The 19,014-nt window shown below is 32.2% G+C and overlaps 1 protein-coding gene across 1 annotated transcript; it reads left to right on the plus strand.

Annotated features, from left to right (window-relative positions):
• Positions 1-9,471: 9,471 nt before the first annotated feature.
• On the plus strand, positions 9,472-12,788 carry LOC126745951 (uncharacterized). The gene is made up of 7 exons (XM_050454013.1): positions 9,472-9,536; positions 9,587-9,615; positions 9,682-9,798; positions 9,858-9,935; positions 9,996-10,124; positions 10,205-10,342; positions 10,504-12,788. Exons 1-7 carry the CDS (start codon positions 9,472-9,474, stop codon positions 10,785-10,787), a joined length of 840 nt encoding a protein of 279 aa, XP_050309970.1. The 3' UTR covers positions 10,788-12,788.
• Positions 12,789-19,014: the final 6,226 nt, after the last annotated feature.

A 19,014-nucleotide genomic window follows, 5' to 3' on the forward strand; every position in this document is an offset into this window, starting at 1 on the left:
ATATTAAGTCACTTCTACCCATAGCAAAATGGTAGCCTTTCAAAATCTTATTTTTACGCATTTTTATTAATTTTTATGTTCTTTACTACACCTGTTTAGATTTAATTTATTTATAGTTGTGTTATTGTTTGTAGAATTTATATTTTTTGTCAAAATCAAAACAAAACCCGCCGCGATTTTGAAACTTTGCAAAATAAGCTAAGGACCAAAAAGTAGCACATATTTAGGTATCAAGAGCTGCACTATATAAAAATTAATACGTATTTATTTTTGGTCAAAGCTAAGTTCTATGATAAGTAACAAGTTCGTTCTATGAAGTAAGTTTAAATCTACAGTATTTTTATTTGTTATATTTAGTATTTTAGTTGAATTGAAAAAATCTATAAAATTTATAATATACCTATTTCAGATTTTTTAGCAAAAACAGTTTTGTCTTTTAAACTACAGACTTAAAAGGATACAACTTTTTATTTTTTCAAAATTTTTAATACCGATTTTTTTTATGTGTGTAAAGCTAGCGTCCGATCGATATCCAGCAACCAAAATCGAGAACACAGCATATGTCGCATGTCGGTTGCCAGCGACCAATTTATAGTCCGCGCTCCCTGTTATTTAATCTATAAATGCCCGTATCTCCTGAAATTTCCAAGGGATTTTAAAAGTTTTTTGTCCAGATATTAACTATAAATATCTAAATTGACTTACGATGGTCTCAAACTTCTACAAACTAGGGTTTTGTTGTGAAAATTAATTAAAAAGTCGAATGTTAAAGAAATGAAAAAGGCTCTAACTCCCAAAATTCTCAAAGGATTTAAATAAAACTTTTCTATAAAAGATAATAAATATCTAAACTGATTTTAGATGTTTGCAAACCTCTACAAACGAAAGTTTTTTTTTAAATTATCGAATTGATAGATGTACAAATAAATAATTAAAAGCTGTAACTTCTAAAACTCCCAAAGGATTCGAATAAAACTTTTTTATGCAACTAATAATAAATATCTAAATCGATTTCAGATGGTTGAAAACCTCTACAAATGTTGGAGGAGCGTAAAGCCAACTAGGAAGGACGAACAGTTCCATCAGAACTAACTTTATCTCCAAAAAGTCCTCTTCTCCAGGGCAGTTCCTGGGGCAACACCAAAGCCTCGAGCACCAGGCACCACCCCGGGAGTCGTCAGCTATTGAATAAGCATGAACCAAGGGTAAGGCGAGAGACGGAAAACCTGAAGCCAATCATTTTACTGCTCCTGCGGCAGGGAATCACCCACCCAAGAGGTCCAGGTGGGGCCATCAGCGAAGGTTGGGTGTCACCTGGCACAGACACTTCTTCGAACTTCTAACTATTCGAGCTTTCGAGTGACTGGTCGGAGAATGCTCGCCAGGCCGAAACCTTCCTCCGAAAACTTCAAGCCACCAAAAGCGAGTAGGCTATCCCTACATCCAAGAACGTTTCCCATGGCGGAGTTAAGGGTAAGTTAAATCAATCTAAAGCAAATTGAAGATGCTAGTGCTGAAATGCAAGAACCTTAGTTTTTAAGGGAATAAATAAGAGGATGAGAGGGGCTTCCGGCTTCAAAATCATAGGTGTCTGGAGACTAGAGGACTACAACGTGTCTCTTAGCATTCAAGGAGCTTTAACTGACACCTTCGCTACAAGTAAGCTCCAAGGATGCTACGACTGTTCTACTATAGTACATGGTAAGCGGCACATAATATATGTTTATAACATGTACTTTGTATCTCCCGTATGATAACGCACAACTTCCCTCGACGGAAGATTTAAAAAGGTAAATAAAATATAGTAGGCATAACGGTATTCTACTAATCGCGAGGTGTGACGCAAATACGCATAATACTATATCGGGAAGTACAGATACTAATACGAGGGGTGCGGCATTATTAGAATATGTAGTATGGGCAAAGTTTGAGGTAGCAAACGTAAATGCGGAACCGAAATTTGTTAATCGAATTAGACAAAAAGTTATCGACATAACGCTGGTAACACGGTCATTTGCAGATAGACTTAAAAACTGAAGAATATCAGAGGACATTTTTTCAACAACAGACAACTTTCTCTGACCATAGGATAAATAAATTTCAAATCGCTGCAGATAAGGAGGAAACGCTCTTTAAGAGAAATTCGAGGGCCATTGGCTCGACCAAATTTAAAGAGGGCCTAGTTGAGTCTATGGCAATTCTAAGTAAAGCCATCTACTCGAAAGAGGAACTAGATAACCAGGGAGTGACGCTAAAATAGTATAATTATCAATCAAAATCAAGCGCCAAAATAATACAAACGAAGCCACAGCTTGGGCAATGGGTAAGTTTAATCCATATAAGGGGCCTGATAGAGTTATACTTATTATGCTCCAGACAGGCCCCGAAACTGCATTCCTAAAGAGATGTTCTGAGGCCAGGATTGCAATGGGGTATATTCCATTAGCATGGAAGGCGCTTGATGTGGTCTTTATCCCAAAAGCGGACAAGAAAGACTACCGCTAATCAAAGTCCTTAAGAGCAATAATAAGCTTGTCTTTATTTCTAATGAACACTATAGATAGGCTTGTAGACAGGTATATAACAGAAGAGATTCTAACAGCCCTTATACAGTGTGTCCCGGTTCATGTGGGAAATCTTTCGGATCCAGATAGAACATCAAAAAATAATACCGAACGTTCCTATAAAAAAAATTCCTTTAAAAAGGCCTTCTTTACGAAGATACAGCCTCCTAAAGGACGCTGCTAGAAATTAGTTTTTCATAAATTACTTTTAAACTACCCGGTAGAATTTAATAAAAATTTTAGGTGATGAACACTATTAGGGACCTCTTAAAATGACATTCTTAAAATACATTTACCTTGTTTACTTTACCAGGAGCGGACTAGGTTGTACACTTTAATGCGTATATTTTTAACACCCTGTATGTTAAGGTCTAAAAAAAATAAATTTGGATACCTTGAACCCTAGGCTAAAAAAAAGGTACTCTTGTTCATTATCGATAAAATGAACCGTTTTGAAGAAAAAAAAATAAACGAGCCAATGTTTTTTTTTATTTTTTTTTAAATGAGATAAGTACGCCAGTTATTCAAAGACCAGAAAATTTCGACGTAAGTCATTTAATTTAAAAAGAAAAATACATCTCCCTAAAAATACAGTGATATTAATAAGTCACCGAATTACTTAAATCTGTGCTTACCTCTTCCTTAAGATGTATCAGATCTTTCAATAATTTTGAGTTGGTTAGACCTTTTTTCAAACCGGTTAACATAAACATTGGATCATATCCGAGATTTTTCAATCAACCCCCGATATTTTTGTTGCCAAATTAAATTGTCCCACTTTAATGTACTGATCTCTAACTTATGGACGCTAGGTCTATATTTGTCTTTGATTTACAGTTTTCCGTGGTTATATATTTTTCACATGTGTCCATCTTAATTTATTTATGAAATTTGAATTAATTATTTTTCAATGTTTGACTGATTTAGCTAAGCTAAACCGGAGTCATTCCATCGCCTTTTTATGTAACAGTAGTAGTAGTAGTAGTAGTAATATAACGGTGGGGAACAGAGGTTGACAAGTAGGTCTAAAAGTCCCTTTTCGTTAACCCCAGAATTACTAAGGCTGGCACGCTTCCCCAGTTCAAATTTTTAAGATCTTCCCGTTGGTGCCGTAGTGTCGCAATTCCAACAATTTTTCTTCTCATGCGATTCCACTTATCATAAATTTCTAATATGAGGTATGAAGTTTTCTCGCCTGTACCGTAATAAATTATATTTACATCAAAGATATGTATACACCTCATGTTCTAATCTGTTAAATGTTAATAATTTATTATGAATTAAAATATGAATAATGTTGTTATGATTAAAATAAGTTTGACAAAAGTAACATTTTAATTATGATTTCGCTATTAGGTAGATTTCAGCACTTGAAAAATAAATTGCAATTATTAAAGTTTTTTTTTAATAATATATTTGTAGTATGCAGGGGAAAGTTCATGAACCTTTTTACCTAAGGCATATCAGTCTTAACCGAGTTATATCTACTTAACTACCAAAAAAGGTACTAAAAAATACTGAACAAAAAATAACTAAAATTATAGATAAGAAATTGACATATTAAATTATAATATTGATTATATATGTGTAGCAATAAATTGAAATTAAAGATATATTAATAAAAATTTAAATAACACAGAAAAATCTATTGTTAGTAATATTTAAATAAATGGAACAAACTGGCCTGTATATTGCTCCAAGAAATGAACGGCTAGCCTTCAAAATCGAGGTTGCCATTTGTATGTATGCCATTTGTAGCTTAGCTATCTGCACTGGGAATCTCTAATACTAGCTCTAACTCTGGCTCCAGCTCCACAGCTCACAGCAATTTCTCGGGGAAACCAAAATCCTGCAGCCATCAACAATTGAAGACGAACAAAGAGGAAAACGGAAAAGTAAAACCCTAAAACAACGGTTGCCATTGTATGCACTGTCGATAAAAATGAATGGCGTTCAAAATGGGTTAGAATTAAGCGCACTTTAAAAAAAAAAAAATAACTTTAAAAAGAAATGAATACACATCAAAAAAATATTTCAAACTTTCATGAAAGTGATGCACAAAAATTAATATATACCACTTTTCATAAACAAAACGCACTTTGAGAAAATAACATTAGCTCGAGATAAAATCTGGTACAACACGAAAATAATCGCAGCAACTTATTGTAATAATTTTCGACTTTAAAAAAAATAAATCCACTCTAAAATTTTTTAATGCACTTTTTAAATACGGTTTACACAAGAAAACGATACATTGCACTTTGAATAATAGGGCCGAACGTAAACGAAAAATGCCAAATCGCAGATGCTCGCAGTCCGGGCCTTTGCACGTTAGTTTCCGACAACAAACAAGTGTTTGTGCGTAAAATAAAGTAAAATAATGAATAATATGTGTAAAGAATTGATCGTCGATCCGCAATCCGATGAATCTGACAGCGACAATGCAATACTACAGATGTAAATAGCTCCGCACCTATTATTATATTCTATTATATTATTTATATACCTAGTGCGGAGCTATTTACATCTGTGGCAATACCTCTAAAGCGAAAGCCAGCGAAAAAAAAAAGTGTGGCGGCAACAAATGACCTTCAATAAGTAAGTCAAAGTGCGAATGTGCCATTTTATAGTTTGTTTGTTTAAAATAAAGTTACTTTCACTCCATAGGTAGTGGAAGTGTTATGATAAAGTTAGAAATCAAGAACATTTTTATGTGGTTACATTGGTGCGTACGAATCACAGATTTGTTTTTGAGTCAAAAAATGTAAATGTGAAAAACTGGTCTTATTCCAAATTTTCTTCTAGTTGTATGCCCTTTTCCAACAGACTAGTTATTTATACATCAAAACTTATGTACATAAATCCTAAAACCAAAGTTTCGGTGTAGGGATTGGTTTAGGTGGTAAAAAGAGGGATCAGTGATATGTCGTTTTAATATTTTAGGGTTTTAAGGGTAAGGATCTGTCATAATTTTCAATTAAAGTTGAATAATTTTTGGGAAATTTGTCTTTTAGAATTTTTTAAATATCCCTCCCTTTAGGTATCCCTCAAAAAAACTAGTACGAAGTGGAAGTACTGATTCCATCCATTGACAACAGTATTTCTAATGTGTAACTCCCCTTTTATTATAGTGAAAAGGATGCTGAGAACTTCATTCAAAGCGAAAATATGTGGAAAAAAATTACTTCTTATAAATCAACAGAAGGATTAAAGGTTACTTTCAGATGTACAGGTGGTAGATATAGGAAGAATGAAGGTCCTGCAGGAAAGTATCTATTGTATCACTCTGAATGCATGAAAGTGAGTCTTTTTGAAACAGAAGATGAGCATGCAAATCACGAAGATAACAGCAGAGGGCTTTCATCATCAGCAAAGTTATTAGTGCGTCAGCTCTATAACGATAGCATCAAAAAATCTAATGCCATAATTGCAGCCTTCCGTAGTCATGAATGAACAACCACCTGTAAAATCACAGTTGAAAACATTATTGACTTCATTACACTCAAAAGCTCTTGGATGATCTACTATTTCTGCAGGAGAATTACAGAGCTGGTGTATTACTAACTCCACAATTCCAAATAATGAAGATCAATTGTTACCACTTATTGCAATTTTTTCTTCTTTTTTTCTCCAGATTTTTTTATGAATGAAACTAATACTTTTTATAAGCGAAAGGTAGTCCTATTTGTCAGCGAAGATAATAAAAGTAAATATTTTGTAATTTTATATTGTAATATGGATTGTAACAAATAAAAGCCTTTTAAATTTGAAATGAATTTGAATTTATCAATGTTAAGTTTTTTTTTCCTTTATAACGAATTGATAAACAAATTAGCTACTTGAAAGATGATTATTTCGGAGCTATTAGCCAAATTCATCTCCCAAGGTAGATGGTGAAAAATTAAAAAAAAACTCTGGACTAGAAAAAAAATATTAAGATTTTTTTTTAACTGTTAGTAAAGTATAAAGATATATTATTATTATTACTGGCTGTTATAAGATTAATAAGTGGCGATACGATCATTATCTTAAATGCTACGCCAGGCCGTAAATTTTATTCTTTGCACTTGCTTTGTTAAAAACAAATTTAATTAGATAATATAATTTTCAACTTTTGACTTACAGGCATAAAAGCTCTTTGAAAGGAGGAGTGATTCGCGAAGCTGAATAAAGGACACTTGCATTGGTTGAAGTGAATTGCTTATATATATTCAGTTAAATATTGATTTACGCTTTGTTTTCATGGTGAAAGTGCTCCCAAGATAGTAACTTCGATATCATAAAATTGAGCAGTCTACACGTATACAAAAATATCACGACAGTAACCAATAACAAGATGACCGACACAGAGCTAATTGCTGCAATAGCTGCTGTTATTGTTGAAAAAACACGCAGAAAAAATAAAAAAGCTAAAAAGATATGGGTGAGAAAATGGATAGGCAGGAGAAGTACACTTGGTGCTTCTGCAAAACTTTTAAAAGAACTTGCAGTAGAAGGTCCCAAAAGCTTTTTTAATTTTTTACGCATGAATGGTAAAATGTTTAATACGTTAGCAAATAAGGTAAGTAAATTTTGAACTGTAAATTCTATTTATAAAAAACTAATTTTTTTAGATTAGCGGTAAGATAAATAAAATAATACTGTTATGCGAATGCCTCTATCGGCAAAGCTAAAACTTCAAATAGCTTGTCGATATCTTGCTAAGTGAGTCGCCTCACTGGGATCTTTCTCAGTCAGTTTCAACCGGATGTCTTTGACGCCATATTAGGAAGTACAGAGAGATTATGTTATGGTATGTAATCATTATTAACGCACAATAATTTTGAATGTCTTTAATTACATAAAACATAAACAAAAATTAAGATATTTAATGAAAGCAATTCTATATTATTAACAGTCCCAATTATCATCTCTCCTTAATTCGAAAAATAATTTACGAGGCATGGCTCTGGTTTCTGCACGGTCTGCAAGCTACGATATATCTCTCCCTCTGAAGAATTTTACGCTTCTGTATTGTGTTGTCGCTCTGTTTCGCAACCAGAGGTGACATTCGTTTCATTGCCATAAACAGTATTATTTAAATTCTATTCTCGCATACGACGTAGTCGAACAGTGGTTATTCATTTCTGAATATCACCTTAGTAGCATTATATCATCTTTTAATGGAAGAAGCTTGAGTTGATCAGAAACATGTTGTCCAAATACATCAAATTCATTGGAGAGAAGAGACAATTTTTAGAATGACACTTCTTTCAAAACTTTTACAGCCTCATCCAAACATTTATCCTCCTTCTTTATTCCTTTACTCGCGGACCTATTGCGATTTGTCTATTCTATTTTCTAAGCTGACGGAAGGGGTTTCTTCATTTTCCCTAAGCCGTTGCTCAATTCTTCGTCTGATGTGAGTTGTACGTTGAATCTTTTAAAACTTACCTGTGTCGTTCTCACCGAACTGGTGGTGGAAGGGATTTTTTGAGGCTCCTTAGGTCCTTCTTGGGTCAATTCTTCATCTGATGTTGCGGACTCACTGCATTTTTCTCATTTTCTTTTGAAAATTGATCTTGCAAAATCTGCAATAAAGATAAAATAATGAAATATAGATAAAATAATATTTTAATTAGTTAGAATTGTTTCAATAAAAGTGTTATTATTTTTTATGTATCTTAAAGTAAAAAGAAGTGGAATAAATTGATAAATTGATTTGAAACTCGCTGGAATTTTTCTAATTGTATTGAAGAAATCGACGGAAAATGTCTATTGGTTTGTTTGTTTTTCAGTGTCCTCTGAATTCCGATTCTTAATACTTCAACTAAAAGGGAACATTTCGCATTATACTGCTGGCAATGGTGGATCATACGTGTAATTTTGAATTTCGGATTTTATTATTGCTAATATGGTTTATTGTAGGTCCTTAATGTAGAAAACAAACATTCCTTATTTCCCCAAAGATATTAGGTATTTAAGAAGAAAATTACGAATATGCAAAACGGCTAAAATGTCAAAACCGAAAGGAAAAAAGAATTATTTGGGTTATTGCGGTTTATTTTTTAATACAACATATAAAAAAATAAGAAGGCAACTTAAGCCTAAAATTTTGGCGTACTTTCTTACAGAATTTTCTTACTTATTTTAATACTAAGTTTAATAAAATAAACAGTAATAACTTTTAACCATTGAGATGAAAATTAAAGTGTTATTCGTAATATTGTTCTTTATTGTTTTGATTTTAATGCCGTCACAAGTCATATAGACAATAAGATTCCAGCTCATCCTTCTATATCCCACTAGAACCATTACTGGCACAAAAGACCTATGACCTCTAGAAGTCTTGAAGAACAAGCCTTTGAAGATGGTTAAACTCTTGGTGCTTTTGTATGTCTTTTGCCGATTTTTCTCCAATGAAAAGTTAAAAACATGCGTTTTTGTGGGAAAGACCGTATATAAGTTTAGGTCGATTTTCTGTGAAAAGGTAAGTTCTTTTTTTGTATATTTTTCGAGAAATATCATCACATTTTATGTTGGTGCATTTTTTATGGAAAATGTGGTAAATAAAATATAGCTTTTTTCGGAAAAAAAAACGTCATATTTAGAATTAGTGCGCTCTTCTTTGTAAAAATAAATATTTTTTTACTTTGTGTTAAAATATGTTTATTTAGAACTTTTTTTATGAAATTTTCGTACTTTTAAAAACCTGAACACGTCTCATCTTGAGTTATTACGTTCTTTCTTGAATAAAAATTCGTTTTTGTTTGTATTAAATGTTAAGGCGTGACAGTTTTATTTATGAAACAAGTTAAATAAAATTTGCCAAAAGTTGTCTGTTTATTACTTTTTTTGACATTTTTTTCACAGTTTCGGTCCTAATTAATTTTAATACATTTTTCATTATCTATTTTGTAGTTCTAAGATGTCCCGAAGAACTTCTATGATATTGAAGCTTGCCAAAAAAAAATTACAAGTTCATAACATAGAGCAACCATCCTGGGAAATTCAAAATTGCTTAATTGAAACAGAAAATGAAGAAGTAACAAAGATACTTGTGATTCTATACGTAAGTATTTTGTTTGTTTTTTTTTTAGATATTTTTATTTTTTGTTTTTTTTTTTATTTTTTTTAGTTGAGGAAACTGGCGATTTAAAAGAACAGTCTCCAGAGCCAAGTACATTATCTGCAGTTCACGACGTGCTCGCAGTGAGTTGCAGAAATGTTCCTATATCGAGTTTGGAGACTGAAGGTTTGTATTTTAAATTTTTATTATTTAAATCAGTTTCTTTACTTTTTTTTCTTTTGCAGAGAAAGAAAATACCAAGCCTAGTTCCTCCAGTAGTTTAAGTCCTTCTAGTAGTTTTAATTTAAGAAAACATACCACAGGTAGGTATTTTGTTTGGTTACCTTTTACTTTTTATTTTAATGTTTCTTATTTTTTTTTAGTCGAAAAATCTTGCCCCAAAGTCGAAAAATCTCAACCCAACCCAGAAGAACAGGTCGTGGTAGCAGAATTATGTGTAGAAGCAGCTAAAGGAGGAGGCATAACTGTTGATAATTGCAATATCTTAAAAGGTACTTAGCCTTTAGATAATTTTTAATATTTTTAAAAATTTTGTTAGAACTTACTATATTAAAAATGATGTAACTTTTAGATAAACTCCAAGACCCCAGTAACTCTTTAGAAAACGGGTTTCTACAACAAAATTTATCTGCAAATCAGGAGTTAATCGAAGACATAATATTAACTGAAAATGCAGTAACAGACTACAACAACAAAGATGAATGTCAAGGTTTGTTTTTTCCTATACCGATTTTTTAAATATAATATTTTTATTATAATTTATTTACTTAGTACGTCATAACTTTTCCAAAAAATATTGTACCAAAAATAATTTTTAGATTCACAATTTATTAAACATTTAACTTTATTTATTGTTGTTTTTCTTTGTAGAAAAGGGGAATACGAGTCTTAACAAAACACAAGAAGGCAAGCAGCGAATTAGATCCAGTTCCTCCAGTAGTTCCAATTCTTCTTGCAGTTCGAGTTCTTCTGAGCCATTTGGTTCTGGAAAGTCAGAAAATGATTCCGATTTCAATGTCGACTCAGATCAGTTAAGCACCTCTGATTCTGATATCGAAAATGATCCTACCCCACTTCATGCTAAAAATAAAATTCCCGAAAAATCGACAAGCCCACCAAATAATAATGAAGACGACTTACCAAAGAAGAGATGAAAAAAAAAGAAAATTTAACGAGCCAAATTGGAAAAAAAATGTAAATAAGCGTCAACGGAATAGCGGCAAAAGCTATAAATCAATTCAAATTAAAAAACAAGATAGAATTAAGAAAAAAATCGAAGTTATAAGAGATGCTAGAAGAATATTACCTCCGTGTTCTGACAAATGTAGGTTCAAATGCAAAGAAAAAATTGGCGAAGAACGTCGTCAAATAATTTTCGAGGAATACTGGAGCCTACAAGATTTACAGAGACACAGAGATTTTATTGCCTCCTCAATGATCCCCATCCCCAAGTCCAAATTTAGTGGTGCCATCCGATGCCAAAACAATGCATTTTACTTTACACTAAATGGCATAAAATATCGGGTATGCAAAACTTTTTTCATGGCTACATTGGGAATAATAACAAGAACGGTAAGAACAGTAATGCAAAAACAGAACCAAAAACAAACTCACGGCATTATTGAAAAGGAAGGAAGAGGCAAGCATAAAAATCATAAAACTAGAGATCAAGGTATTTTGGAAGGCGTTCGACATCATATTAACTCGATTCCCCGAATGGAGAGTCACTATTGTAAGGCCCCGAACTCAGAAAGAGTATATCGAAGGCACAAAAAGTATAACCGATCTACACAGGGATTACACAGATTTATGTAAAGAAAGGCAAGTTAAGGCAGCTTCATATCGTACATACTATGATATATTTACTAAAGAATTCAACATTGAGTTTTTCTTTGCAAAGAAAGATCAATGTGATCTGTGTTTAGAATTCCAAAATACTCCTGCAGAAGGAAAAGACTTGATAAGAAATAGTTATGAGACGCATTTATTAGAGAAGGATCTGTGCAGAAAAGAGAGAGAACAGGACAAAGAGAGCGAAAGAATGATTGTAACCTACGATTTACAGGCAACATTACCATGCCCGATTGGCAACGCTTCCTCATTTTATTATATTTCCAAAATAAATATGTATAATTTAACTTTTATAAGCTCAAGTGGAGAAGTATCCTGTTATGTATGGCATGAGGGTGAAGGAAAGCGGGGTGCTAACGAAATAGGTTCTTGTGTATGGAAGTATCTAAATGAAGTCAACAAGAAAGCTATAGAAGATGACAAAGTTATAGATGTTATATTTTATACCGACAAGTACTCTGGACAAAACAAAAATAGATTTTTGTTTGCGTTGTATTTATTTGCAGTTAATAAATTAAGCAACATTGGAACTATCACTCATAAATATTTAATAAGAGGCCACACCCAGAATGACGCCGACGTGTTGGAATACAATGACGAGTTGGAATACACTATAGTAGATGATAAACAAGTTTCGTTTACATGAATTCAACTTAGTACTTTCATTAACTCAAATTGAAATAAAAAAACGTCATTTTTTTCAGCAAAGACTGTCACATTTAACACAGACTAAAAAACATATCATCAAAAAATATTCTCCACAAGGGTCTTTAATAATCCCAAAAAAAATTCAAACATATTTTTCAGAAAGCAGCGTAGTGCTATGAAATAAATATTGGATATTTTTAAACGCCTCTACTGAAAAATAGCAATTTTCGAGTTGTGACGGTCTTCTTGGAAGGTAGCGATATACCCATGTAATTTTATATAAATATGTTTAAGGATATTATGTTGACATGTTCATAGGAGATATTTTAAAGCTTTTTTTTTACCTATTTTTTTACATTAAATTTTAACTATCAATACTTATGCCTACTTAATATATTGAAGATACCTCAGTCTTTTTAATCTTTCAACATTAGACCTTTTTTTATTTCTCTGTGTGCTTCTGGTCGATTGCTACAAGAATTGAAAATCTTCACTCTACCTTTAAGAAGATCCTTCGTCTTAATACTGCAGCCTTCTTGGAGCAAAATTTTGATCTATATTTGTGATATATAGTAAACTAAGTAAACCATGCAGTCAACAAACAATGTACTCAGTAAACCATAGCCCTGTCAATATTTGGTAGCTTTATTGTAGTATATTATACTAAATACAAACCTCAAACATATGTTTTTATTACCCTCATTTTTAGATTTCACTACTCCAAAATTATAAATATTTTCCTAATAATTTAGGGTGCTTGAGGAATTTATGAATCAGCGAATTTCCAAACACTTTTTTGTTTAATAGAAAGGGTATGGTGTATATAACCTTTTTACAGTACAAATTTTTTTTTGGATAAATCGTATTTTGTACTAAAAAATTAAAAAAAAACTGCTTACTAAATGACGTCATTTTAAAAACATTGTTATGCGAAAACTCTCCGATATGTCAATTTTTCACGAGAATCTTTGGCAGTAGCAAAAAAAGTTTAGTTTTTATTACACATAGAAGGCAATCTTAATCATGTTAATTATGCGTTAGTTAGCAGTCCTGTAAATGAAAAGTTTTAAAAAGAATAGTTATACCAAGATAATTTTTAAATCTTTGAACCAAATAGACAAAAGCTAGGATTCTCCAAGTCCCTTTCAAAGGGTACTTAAATCGAAAAATTCATCCATTATCACGAAGATGGTAGTCATACATTTTATAACAAGCATCAATACAAAAAAGGTATTTAAAACTGTAAAAATTTTCCTTCCCAAAGTTAATTCCTTCCCTAAGAGAATTGACAGAAAAGTAATTCTCATTCGAAGACATCCAACTGGGAAGGGAAGCCTCGAGCATTAAGTAAATCACAAAATAAAAACTTCAAATTAACTTACTTATTTATCAATTAAATCCAACGAAATACCAAATAAAACAACAGCTCCAGTAATTCTAGTAGAAATCCTAATCGGAAATCCAAAACGCTTTAGGTAGACCTTCAACACAGAAAATTTGACCAGAAAAAAAAGAAAAAATATAAGTAGTATCCCACAAAAATATCAGTATATATAAAAGAAGAAAATCAAACCAAGGTCTCGATAACCTGTTAAGTAAAACATAATAAACATACGTCCCGACTATTAAGTAAAGGCGTAGAGGTCTAGCGCTCTAGCGAAATCAACAAGTACCTCCTTGTCTGGCATCTTCAAATCTTTTATATGCTAACCACCCTTAAACTTACCCTCTTTTTATCAACCAGCTCATAAACTACTGGACATAACTTCTTTATTGTGAAGGGATCTATAAATTTTGGTATGAACTTGGCAATAAAGTTTTTACTAGCATCAGAAAGATCATAATTCTCTCGATAAACACGCTCACCAACTTCAAAACTCACTGACATTGGTTGACGATTATAATGATTTCTTGACCATTTAGACGTGCCGCTTTTAGTCTTTCCTCCCTTACAAACTTTATGTAGTTCATGAGAATGTGCCATAAAACCGTGAGATTAAGAACATCCATGCTATTGTGTTAATCACTGGAAAAATTCATGCAGAGGGAGTGAGCCCGGTGGCCTTATGCATCAGATCTTATGGCAGAATTAATCTTAAATAGGAGTCGGTCCCAATTCCCAATGATTATTCTCAGTATATCTATCAACTTGATATAGTTGACAGTTAGGCAACCAAAAGATCGATGCTTATTATGCTCCACGCCTTCAACACTTAAGTCAGCTGTGATATTGGAATTGGAATTAATATATCGGAGGATATATTAGGCATTGCCACAAATTATTAGCGGCTTAGTTGCGCAGGATACTTCGCAGTATACAAGATATACAGGGGACTTTCATAAATTTTTTCTGATTTCTTTAGTTTTATTTTGATTAGACTTTTGAGGAGAATGGATATAACTAAATTAGAGCTGTACGATCTCGACTATGAGCTGTTATCTCGGGGTGCTATCACTACTGGTACACTGCCCGAAAAGCATCAAGGTCTAAGGTTTATGCAATTTTTAAGTGTTATTTCACCTCTTACTGCTTCTCTTTGTAAACACAAAAGTTTTAAAACTTTGTTACTCTCCGCCCCTGTACTTAGTTGTCTTGATTTCTTAAAATGAAGCCCATATGTATTAATGGGATAGCCAACTCAAATGTTCGATGGAACAGGATTAGTATCTATACAAATACATATTGGTTATATTTAGATACCTTCACTAAATTTTCTTTATTTTTCCCACTTTGCTCAGCTCAGGCAACCATGATTTGTCGTCTTATGGAAGAACAAGTTTTTTTTTTTTGGTGATACCCAATTTCATATATGCTACATTGATGTCCAATTCCTAGGTGATTACTGAAGAATTTCGAGTGTATTTTCATACAAGACATTAAAATCAAGACTGCCTAATAACTCCTGAAAAAAATTCTCTGTAGTGATGAAATCCCTGAGTGTTTTTGATTTAACATAGCATCCAGGTTAACGCAAAAAATTTTGCTGCAAACTTCAATGTTCCTGTTCCAGACCTTCAACCGATATTTAACCGATATTGCGTCCATCAGCAAAAACATAGTTATCCAGGTCATCGTCAAATATTTTCACTTGAAATAGCGGCAAAAACTTTTTATATATTAGGGACACACATCATTGTTCTGGAACATTGGCTAATTTTCCACGAATGTGCCCGCAGGAATCAGATCTATCTATATGATTTCTAGAATTTTAAGTTCCGGGCAAGTAGCAATAGCAATATAGACTTTTTTACGGGAATCAATATAGCTTTGCTTTTTTTTTCATTCATATTTGATTAGTTTTTCTTTTAGTCCTTAAATACCTGCAATGTTAAATAACTATATAATTATACCAGGTTAGATAACTCGGCGATAAGAGCGAAAACAAGACACATTATTTTCTTGTTTAGTTCATATTTTAAAACCCAGTAAGCTTAAAAAAATTTTTTTAGATCACAGTTACTTATTTTGAAAACAAGGGCCATAAAAAACATTTTTGAACTGATTAAAGAATGAAGCTTTATAAGCAAAAAGTTGGATGCTAGTGGAAGGCAAAAATGGAGAATAGTTAATGACTATCAAAGAATAAACTTTGAACAAAACCATCGACAAGAGATATCCAATTCCCAATAAAACAGTCATATAGTCAATACAACAGACATATTAAACATCTTTGGAATATGCACTGATTTTTTATCGATACATTTTTCTTCAGGATTCCATCAATTTGAAATAGCACCTGACTCAGTAGAAGAAACTGCATTCGTGGAGAATGGACCCTATGAGTTTGTAAAAATGCCATTCGAACTAAAAAACGCACTAGCAACCTTTCAAACGATAATAGATTACATACTAGCAGGCCTTAAATTCTGCCTAGTATATACGAGTATAATCATAGTGAAGAACATATTAAAATTTCAGAACAGTTATCAAAAGACTAATAAATGCTATGATAAAAATACAACTTGATAAATCAAGATTTCTTGGAGCTCAAGTAGAGTTCTTAGGATATGTCATTACCAAAGAAGTAGTAAGGTCAAATCCCAAAAAGATTAAGGCCTTACAAAAATATCTCATGCCAAAACAGTTAAAGAAATAAAATCATTTCTAGGATGGTTAGGATATTGTCAAAGACTTATCATTGGATTTGTAAAGTTAACGAAACCTTTTATACAATGTTGCAAAAAGGGCGAAACAATTAAAATAAAATCCAAATATATAGAAGCATTTGAAACTAGTAAAAATCATTTGCGTAATAATCAATTTTGCAGTAGTAATTAAACTTCACAAATTTATTGCAGCACTTTTAATCCAAGGTAAGGAAGACAAGTTTTACTCATTACCTATACTTCAAGAACCCAGCGAATGAACTATTCAACTATTGAGAGGAAATTGCTATATATAGTATGATCTGCATATTTTAGACCCTACCTGACTTAATTCGGGTAGTTTTTGTTTGCAGAATATTAGTTACATATTCTATTCCACTACGGGTACAGATATTAACTGTATTGGTGTATAATTTGTAAGCGCAATTTTTGATTACATATTCAGTAAATGTCTACACTATTTCAGTCATGTATGTAAAACTAATCAAGTACGCACATAAATTAATTTATTGGACTTTTATGTACACAATATTCGCGTCCTGTTGTAAATGTACCCCCCTTTAATTTTTTTGTTTGGCGTTTTCGGTAAATAGAAATTTAAATTTTAGTTGATTTTTGGATTCTTAAAATTCTAAACATTTAGGCAAATACATAACTTATAACAATGTACAGTTAAAAAAACTTTTGATTAAAGTATAATATTTATATTTCAAATCCTTATGGAAATGCTTATCAAATGGGGTAATTCAAGAAAATACACTTAAAGAAATAAGAACTAAAAACATGAGAACTAATATTATTAAGAACCTAAGAACTAAAAAATCTCTGTAACATGGTTATTTACTCATATTACTTACTAAATTATTGAACAGAGTTAAGTTAGTGTTTTTTTGCACTAGACTCGTTTTTTTATATGCTTAGACTAATGTTATGAGGTTTCTTCTTCTTTTTTTTCTAGAGTGGTTGGTCTTACAGACTGTATGCGATTCTGACCTTTTAGTCCCCTTTCCTTTCTTCCAGCTATAGCCGTAGGTTGTACTCGAATTTTTCGGTTCCTGGAAAATCGAGTTGTGTGAGAAAACATAGATACTATTTGTGACGATGTCTGCATTTTCTCCAATGTTGTCACAAATTTTTTTAGCACTGTGATATTCGAAGGCCATTGATCTTTTTTTAATATATTCGAAAGTCTTATAAATTCAAATAGTTTCGTTGTATTCTTGATTGAGTGTTTCGATAATTGGCAAATCAAACAAAATGTTAGTTTCAGATTGATGTGATTGAAAAATAATATTATTTTCTGGGTAACACGTTTCATTACTATCTTCGGGATGGCAGTTGTCATAGTTTATGTCATCAATATCATCATAAAAATTGGATGAATACATTTCTCCTAAGGCAATTTAACAAAATCTTGCCGATTACTTTAAGTCAACAACAACGATTTTTTTAAGAAAGTCCATATTTTTCTTCTACCGCACATAAATGCTTGCAATAATGCCCTCCTTGACCAAAATAACAATCACAACACTCAGTTTCAATATTCACTTCGTAAGAGTTACTTTTCGGTGTAATACGGTAAGTTAAATTACTGATCTTTGTTACTTCTTCGATATCTTTTAAGCGTCGAAAAAACTTATTATAAGCTAGAGTTAAATGTCGTTCTCTTGTGTTAGCAAATTTTAGAAGTCTATTTTTGTGATAGTTTTTAAAAATTCCTGTGATAAAATCAATAAGTGCACACATGTTAAATACTTTGCAATATAATGTCCTTCAAAATTCTGATGGAAGCTTCACAATAATTGTTTGTATTATTGCCCCTATGCAAAACGTCACTACGAAACGGTAAACACCATTCTTCTCGACGGCCTCAAATGAGTTCTAAATGAGCTTTGGCATTAATGTACTTGTTTAGAGTCTGGTTATTTAATAGCTGAAACATAAAGCTCTCTGCATCTAAAGTAGTCTTAGCAAATAAAACATGGCAGAATAGCGTCATTAATGGTCATCTTTCAGAATCTTGTTATTGGAGTCCCATAGCCAGCGCCACAAGCTTGTGTAACATGAAATATACAAAAAAGCAATCGAGCGTTTGGAAATATTACTTTCAATGCATTTCTTTCTGCGGAGTCATCGTCGGTCATAATAATTTGTGGCTCAAATAGTTTATCACATGTGGGTTCTAAGTATTGCTTTGCAATTTTTAGAGCATGTAAATAATATTTTTCTGATTTATTTTTATGAAGAATAACAGCTATTGGCAATGCTCCTATTTTTGTTGCTGCAAAAATAAAAGTTACAGAGGTGCTAATTTGACCACAAGAACGACTAGTGTCAATGAAGATCATCTCATCTGCATGGCCCGCTTTAAAAGCTCTTTTCATAACTGGCGTTATCAGAACAACAAGAAACGGATTTTCGTTAACACATAACTGGATATCCTGTTTTTGTTCTCTTTTCTTTTTGAACTCTTCAACTTTATTCTTAATTCTTTCAGTAACACTTTCATCATCCCTTCCTCCGAATTTTTCAGACCTCCATTGTTGATAAAAGTAGGTTACTTGTCTGTCAGTTGGGTTAACTTGTGCATTCGCTAGAAGCACATGAATATCACCATCACAATTTTCTGATAAAGATAATTCATGATAAGCTTTGGCTGCAGAAGCTGTGTGAGCATTCCATACTCAAAATAAGCACAAAAAGTTGCTTTTGTATCTTCATTACATCGCAATAAACTAAATGCTAGAGCAACCTGAATTCGATGAGAATGTTCAT

This window comes from Anthonomus grandis, chromosome 16 (genome assembly GCF_022605725.1).
Source record: "Anthonomus grandis grandis chromosome 16, icAntGran1.3, whole genome shotgun sequence".
Lineage (NCBI taxonomy): Eukaryota > Metazoa > Arthropoda > Insecta > Coleoptera > Curculionidae > Anthonomus > Anthonomus grandis.

Excerpts from the sequence above, each read along its gene's own strand:
- LOC126745951 (XM_050454013.1), top strand. The coding sequence starts at position 9,472 with ATGTCCCGAAGAACTTCTATGATATTGAAGCTTGCCAAAAAAAAATTA. Across the intron at positions 9,616-9,681 it reads AGATACTTGTGATTCTATAC|TTGAGGAAACTGGCGATTTA; the intron begins GTAAGTATTTTG and ends TATTTTTTTTAG. Across the intron at positions 10,125-10,204 it reads TAATTGCAATATCTTAAAAG|ATAAACTCCAAGACCCCAGT; the intron begins GTACTTAGCCTT and ends TGTAACTTTTAG.